Source organism: Peromyscus californicus, unplaced genomic scaffold, assembly GCF_007827085.1.
Source record: "Peromyscus californicus insignis strain IS unplaced genomic scaffold, ASM782708v3 Scaffold_5__1_contigs__length_169319896, whole genome shotgun sequence".
In the NCBI taxonomy this organism is placed as follows: Eukaryota; Metazoa; Chordata; class Mammalia; order Rodentia; family Cricetidae; genus Peromyscus; species Peromyscus californicus.
This window is the reverse complement of record NW_026294573.1, coordinates 105,649,495-105,657,127: the sequence shown is the minus strand read 5'-3', so window position 1 is coordinate 105,657,127 and position 7,633 is coordinate 105,649,495. Positions and strand designations below refer to the sequence as shown.

Genomic DNA, 7,633 nt, shown 5'->3' with positions numbered 1-7,633 from the left:
CCATTCTTCCCCCTCAGGGTCTGGGAAAGGGACACTCCCTCTGGCTCAGGTCTCTCCAGCATTCCAGACATGCCTCTTGGGAGTTGGGGACAAGGAAAGGGTAGAGATCCGTGGAGGAATTGTCTTCTCGCACCCATTCCCAGGTCACAGTCCTAGCTGTATGGTCTGAAGTTGCCTCCCACCCTTTCTGGGCCTGGGTCTCATCTGTGAAGGGGCCAGGGTGCAAGAGCCTTGGAAAAGCACAACTGTGCAGGCCCCAAAGCCTCTGGTTCCTACAGGGTTAACTCTGCAGGAAGGTTCCCCTCATCTTCCTGGTGAAATCTAAGTCAGATAGAGTAAGGAAGCCGGAAATGAGGCGTACTTCCTGGCTCAGGTGTGCCGGCTTGTCACACAACCCGTGCCTTACTGGGCAGGGACGTGTCCCGGACTAATGAGGCAGAAGGGGACTCCAGTAAACACAACAGAGGTTCTTGGTTCAGGCAAGTGACTCTAGATGGGATGATGAAGTAGGCAAGCCCAGGGTCGCAGAGAAGTAGCCAGGAGTAAAGGTAGAGAGCATTGTAATGGGGTGGGTCAGGACAGGGAGAGGTTCTGGAGAACCTGGACATGGGTGGAGGACTTTGGAGCGTTCTCAGATACAGTGGGGACCTCGGAAAGAGCCCTGTTCTCAGGGTGTTACCCCTGAGGAGCCTGTGTGGACTGCCAGTTGCAGGGGGCTGCTAAGAAGTCTGGACGGAGCTTAAGCAGCTGAAGAGGACATTACAGGTTCCCAGTCTGACTGGCCTCTTCAAGCCATGGGGGACTTTCTTACCCTCTCAGTTCTCTGGGCAGCTCTGCCTGCCTTAGGGGCTCCAAATTTCCTTCCTAGGGAGTGGGGTGAGATGGAAGCATTCGGAAGGTGCTCAAGAGGATGGAAAGTGGGAATCACTAAATACAAGCTGAGATTGGACTCCAGACACCTGGGAGTTTGTGGTCAAATAACACCAAAGCTCCAATCCTAGTTTCAGAAAGAGCAGACTCTGATGGGATAGCATATGCTTTTGATGCCAACAAGGTATCTCTGTGAGTTCAACGCCAGCCTGGTCTACATAGTGAGTCCCAGGATAGATAGCCAGGGCTACATAGACTTTCTCTCAAAACAAACAAAAAACAAGCAGAAAGGCACAGTTCCTGTTTTATGCATACATTTTATTCTTTTTTTTATAAAAGGCAATAGTACATTGTTGATTGGAGGATTAAAGGAAGGAAACAACCCCTTTAAAAAGGAGTCTCCCTACCCCTATTCCTAAGACTGTAACATATATATATATAAAATGTACGTGTATATTTATATATTTTTTTAAAAAAACAGAAAATATGAAACTTGCGGCCTGGACTTCATCCCCACCCCAATGCCTATCTTATGACAGAAATACACTACACAGTCCCTACTCAGGGGTCACAGCTCCAGATGTGAGCAGTGCCTCTCTTATCTCTTTCCTACTCCCAAAGCCTAGAAACCCACTGTAAAAGAAGAGCAGACGCACACATACTCAGAAGCACACTTCTGGGTCCACCTCCACATGGAGTCCCTGAAGCATGCACACTCTGGTACTTTCCGTACTCACTCCCTTCCCCTGGGCTCCCTTGAGCTGCTAGGGTCTGTTTTGAAAATTTGGTCCCTTGCCCTGAATGCCTGGAAAACAGCACACATGCCTGCATAAAAACACACATGCTGCACGTTCTTTTCTTTTCGGGAAACAGAAGGATGTTTGGTCCTACTTGCTATCCTATGTTGACTTAAGAGTGGGGACCTAATGTTTTATTGGGCAGAAGTTCAGTAGAAACTTTGAAAGGGCCATCCAGCAGGGGCAGTGGGTTACAGGAGCATCTTAGCCTGTGAGAGGCATCACAAGGGTGCGTTTAGGAAGTGGCCCCCACACAGTCAGTGGATACTCAAGAGAGTGAACAGTGGGATGGCTGCTGCCCACTCAGATCTGTTCCTTGTGCTTCACGTGAGCCAGCTTCACATTCTCTGCCTCAGTGGAGGGTGGGGGCTGCTCCAAGTGGCAACCAATCATGAGCTGGTACACAAAGACGCCAGCGATGGAACCCAGGAGCGGAGAGACGATGGGTACCCACCACCAGTGCCGGCCGGTCCTGGAGGACAGAGACAGGTGATCAGAGGCAGGCAGGCCGGGCAGGGGACAGGCAAGCTAAGCTGAGCGGCAGCTGTACTCACGTGAAGACTTCTGAGCCCCAGCCAGCTAGAGCGGTGAAAAGACGAGGGCCGAAGTCTCGGGCAGGGTTGACAGCATAGCCAGAATTGAAGCCCATGGAGGTTCCAATGACCAGGACCACAAGGCCCACAGTGAAGGCCTCCAGGCCACGGGGGACAGGGTTGTTATAGGGGTCAACAATGGCCAGCACACAGACGATGAGGGAGGCTGTGCCTATGAACTGGAAAGCCGAGAGAACAAGGTGAGAGATGGCTCCTTCCTCAATGCTCCCATCCTTCCCTCCGTCTCTCTGCCTTGCCCTGACTAGGTAGGATGCTTGCAAGCCCAGCAATTCAGTGGGAAGCTCCATGCTTTATAAAGGACCTGCCACCATGATCTGAGGTCGGGGGTCCTCCACAAATTGAGAAATCCTGCTACAATCAAGAAGTGTTGTCCAAAACAAGTCTGTTCCTCTGCATTCACCTCGCATGTCCCCAATCCATACCTGATCAAAGAAGCCATTGACCATGTCCAAGTGTCCAGAGGGGTAGGTGGCAAAGATGCCCGCTGTGCCATTGGGGCCGGAGACGAAAAGCTCATTGTTGGCAAAGCCCCAGATTGCATCTGGTTGGTGACAGAGTAGATCCGTTGTGAGTGCAGGCAGAGCCTACCCTCCCAGCCCTGCCCTCCCCACCCTGCCAGGGGTCATGGGTAAGCATATTACTCTGGAGGCACAGGCAGCGGGGTGGGGTGGAGGACCTGAGAATCTGTTGTTGCCCAACTTGTTTCTTTCCCTTGGAGCCCCCAACCTGGGCCTGAGTGTTCATGAGTCATGAGCCCCGGGCCTGGGCAGGCCTCAGCTGTCATCAACGGGACTGGCGCCAACAGGTACTTAAAGATCGAGAGTGCCGTGGAGAAGGGCAGGATGGGCGATGCTTACCATAGTACAGCCCGAAAACGATCCCCGCGCCCAAGAAGGCCCCCAGCGTCTGTGCCAGGGTGTAGATGGGCAGCTTGATCCAGGGCTCCCGTGCCAGGAAGCACATGGCAAAGGTCACAGCGGGGTTCAAGTGGGCTCCTGAGGAGAGGGGGTAGAACCTATTAGCTACAGCCCACCACCGCGGGGAGGCCAGGGCTCCCATGTGCACCTCCCTTCTGGGCTGCAGGAAGGTTTCCTTGGCCTGCATGGCAGTTGGACTGTGTCCCAGATTGATAATCTTTGATTGCAAGGTGAGAGTCAAAGGTTCTAGAGTGTCAAGTCTCTTCCACCCTTGTCTCCAAAGGTCCCAAAGCTGAGGGCACTGTTAGGACCCACACTTGGGGATACCCCTCCCTCTCAGCTCTCTAGCCAGACACTTGTTGGAAATGCTGATGATGAGGGCCGAGGACTGAGACTGAGGTGGAGGCCTTACCAGACACTTGGCCGGCCACCAAGATGGCAAGGGTGACGGCGAATCCAAAAGCCAAGTTGATGGTGAGGAAGCCACCATGGGTGCCCCGGCTGAGCACCACCTGAGCCACGGAGCCACAGCCAAACATCTGTGTCAGAAAACAGAACAGAGGAAGTCCCATTGAGACCAGCGACTCCTGCTAACACAGAAGACTGGAGGTCTTTCCTGGAACGGAACCCAAATCCTTCCTGCTGTAACCACAAGTCCTTCACCGGCTTGCGTTCCATCGTGAATATCGCAGAGCCCCGTGGGAGGGACTTGGAATGGGTATCGGACTGGGAACCCAGATGGCCGAACAATATCCACTGGTTCAGAAGGGCATGGGAGGGGGCTGTCACTCTAGCAGTTTCTGCCTCTGCCCTCCAGACCTGGCACACAGAGGTAGAAAGTACCCTGCCCCTGCACGCACGCCGTTCCAAAGCTAAGGTCACAGCGGAGGTGATGGGGGGACCCGGAGATTGGAAGGAGAACAAAAGTAAGGTTGAATCTACTCTTGAAATATCTGAGTGCCCGGCCCTCACCACATTCCTCACTTAACAACTTCCCTCTCCTGGAACTGTCCTTCTCAGTCAGCACCTCCCAGGCTAACCTTCCCCTCCCTTCTCCAACCCTCTGCCTGGAGGAGAGTCCTAAATACTAGGTTTTAAGAGGCTTTTCTCTCCAACGCCAGTGAGATCTGTTCTAACCTTCTACCTGGGAGAGAGGGACTAAAAGGAACTAGAGTCCCTCAAGTTCAGCATGTATGGGACACAGTACATGTTCAAAAGGGGAAATACTCTCCACAAGCTGTAAAATACTGTCCTCCTGAGTCTCTAGCGTCCCTCAAAGCTCCTCCAGCCCAGCCCTGGGTCTCCTTTCTCACTTCTCCATTACTAAAAGTGCTATGCTGAGCTGGGCCTGATCCCAGCAACTCAGGAGGCAGAGACAGGCAGATGTCTGTGAGTTCGAGGCCAGCCTGGTCTACATAGTTCCAAGACAACCAGGGCCATGTAGAGAGACCCTGTCTTTAAAAAAAAAAAAAAAAAAGTACTCTGCTAGCCAGCAGGCCGCGCTCCATTAACTCTAATGGGTCCGCGCCGTGGACTGAGTTGTTAAGCACTGATTATTATCACCCAGAAAGATGAGACAGGGAAGCCAGTGGAGGTGATTCAGGGCAAAGGTGTGCAGGCAGGGTGAAGCAAAGGTTGGAGATTGTAAGAGTTCGGGGTGGAGGCACGTGGAGGTCTGCAGCACTGTGCCCAGCCAGACCCTGGCCTGAGCTCTTTGCCTGCCTGAGGCCCAGACCTGGCTTCATGCCAAGAGGCCTTGGAGGGAGGAGTTATCAAAGCCAGTTCCACCACCTTGGGGCTAATCTTCCTCTTCCTTCTCCACCCCCCTCACCCCTGTCTCCAGGTTCTCAGCTAGCCCCTCACCCCACCCAACTATATACCTCAGGGAAGAGGGCTTTTCTCACCCCCAAAGACAACCTGGATTCTGACACTGCAAGGTTCTGGGTCCTCAACACAGGTGCCCAAGCAAGCCCTCACCCATCAGGGTGTCCCTAGGTCTGCCCCACCCCAGCTCTGCTTTTCAGCAACACCTGATACCTCACATCTACCTGAGCCTGAAAGCCTTCACCACAAATCCAACATACTCTTTTTGTGGTCCACGATAAGCCAAATGATCCTGGGACTCAGCGAGGGTTGACTGTTCTTTTCACAGGGGAGTTGACCTGAGACTTGGGAAGGGATAAGGAGGCTCTCTGTGACGTGGAAGACACTTTCCTTGTCCTTGGTGCCCCCAAACAGGTGGCTGGACTCACAAATCAAGATAGGGAAGAGTGGCAGGAGTGTGATAGTGTCCCCCAACTCCCTTCTTGGCACAGGGGAGAGAGGGAATGGGGACAACTGCTAGACCACTAGTCTATGAGGTCAGAGGCCAGTCTGGGCCCTCTTCTCCCCAGCCTGCCCCACCACCCCCTCTTGTCATTTAACTGATCTACATTACCTAGGACTCGGGGGGCGCTGCAACTCAAGTAACCCACCCACTGCAATGAGACAACTCAATTCAGAAGAGCCTCAGAGGAAAACAAATGTATCGAAAATCAGAGTAACCGGGACAGGAAATGAGCACCGCAACTGCCTGTCAGACTAAGACATGCACCCAGAGTTACCCAGAAGAACTCGGGGTGAAACTGCAGAAACCTCAGCTTGGGGGATCAGAGGGCCGCGAGTAACCGAGAAGCAGAGGAAGGATCGATCAAAAGGCCAACAATCTTCTGCAGAGACGCTGGGAGTACATGGGTGGCAGACGAGATCTGAAGTACTAGACATGAGGGAAACAAATTCAGAGACGCGCACACACCCAGTCCTCTGTTAGGACCCTGTTTCCTTCATTCAGATTTCCTTCCACCATCGCCTAACTCCGCGACATTCCTTTCTTCCAATCTTGCCTCTAGCGGCCCCAGAGACCTGCGCCCTCTGCCCCCACCTGTGGTAATCTGTCCTCACTTCACTGCAACTTTTGGACTTCCCGAGGCTTAATTATTCATTAGGGGCCAGACACCCAAGACCCAAATAACCTAATAAGGGGTCCGTTCGCTTTCACTGTATCCTGGGACTGGGGCTCTGGGAAGCTGCAAGACTGGGAGGTAAGAGAAAAGGCTGACGGCCCCGAAATGTAGGGGTGACCCTTCTGTCAGCCTGTGGTCTGGGTCTCCAGGGGTAAAGGAGCAGAGTTGTTCTTGCTGAGTAACACGTTCATTCTCAAGAGTCAGGGTTGTCAGGAACTGAGTTAGAACTGTGAAGATGAGGGAGGGCTTTGGAGGTCGGCTTGACCCTGAGGGTTTAGCCTGGAGAGCAGTGGGAATTGGTCGGATCGGCCTTGAAAAACTGTCCCTCGGAATAAGGAGTTGGGGAGCACGAGGGCTGGAAAGGAAAAAGGGCTGTTCACTTCCCTGCACTCACCACAAGGATGAGGGTCCCCAGGCACTCCGCCAGCGCCTGGCGAAGCAGCCGGTAGCGGATATGGAGCATCTCCCCGCAACGGTTCACCAGCTCCTTCTGTCGACCCATGGCAAAGCAGGCAGCGACGCGGTCGGGCGTGGGGACGAGAAGTGGCTAGCGGCGGGCACCGAGAGCGACGGCCGCAGCCTAGGTGGCGCCCTTTATATGCACGGGAGAGCGGCCCCGCCCGCGGAGCCTCAGCCGTAGAACCCTGCCGGGGCGGAGTGCAGCCACCCCCAGCCACCCCAGCCACCGCCCAGCCTAGGGGCGCTAGTGGAGACGCGGGGTGACAGGAGCTGGCGTGGAAGGTCCTAAGGAGCTTTAAGGGTGGATTGGCTCTGGAGGACGCTTAGGGGAGGGAGTCAATTTAGGGAAGGACTGAAGTACTGTGAAAAAGGACCTGAAGCAAAAGCGATCTCCCGGGTTCACAGTGAGTCTTGTGGGCATCATTGCACGCTAGGGGTGAAATCTGTCATCACCAAGAGGAACCAGCTTGCTACAAGATGACCAGATAGAGCAGGTCCTCAGTCAGGCGGCTGAAAAGGAGGCTAGGGGCCCCAAGTGGGAAGAGAACTCACAGTGCCTACCCTGGTGGGCACACGCGTGCTGAGTCCTAACCAGAATTCACCAGCCCTTCTTGTGCCCTAGGGACATGTCACATATTGCATGCGATGGTCGGTTACATCCATAGCTGTGTTAACACTGCATATGTCCTGTGTACCTGATCATACTTTTGATGTGCACGTGCCGGCTGGGGTATGTGGACTTTCTCTTGTAGGGCCTTCCTGCACTGTACCCGTGGCTCCTGAGGCTGAGCTGCAGATGTCCTGACATGCCTCGTCATGCCAGAGGGTGAATTCCAGCTGTTTTTAACTCCTTTCCCCACCTGGCTGACCTCCCATTGAAGTAAATCCATCCTTTTAAGTAATTAGGCTGGGGACAGGAGATGGCTCAGCAGGAAGAGTGTGATGACCTGTGTTTAATCCCTGAAATCCACTTG

At 53.8% G+C, this 7,633-nt stretch overlaps 1 protein-coding gene across 1 annotated transcript; it reads right to left on the bottom strand.

The window, feature by feature from the left end:
- Positions 1-1,181: 1,181 nt before the first annotated feature.
- Positions 1,182-6,934, bottom strand: Aqp3 (aquaporin 3 (Gill blood group)). Its single transcript, XM_052716605.1, has 6 exons — positions 6,595-6,934; positions 3,611-3,737; positions 3,139-3,276; positions 2,704-2,822; positions 2,222-2,439; positions 1,182-2,139 (listed from the first exon to the last, which is right to left on the bottom strand). The coding sequence occupies exons 1-6, from the start codon at positions 6,700-6,702 to the stop codon at positions 1,971-1,973; spliced, it is 879 nt and encodes a 292-aa protein (XP_052572565.1). The 5' UTR covers positions 6,703-6,934; the 3' UTR covers positions 1,182-1,970.
- Positions 6,935-7,633: the final 699 nt, after the last annotated feature.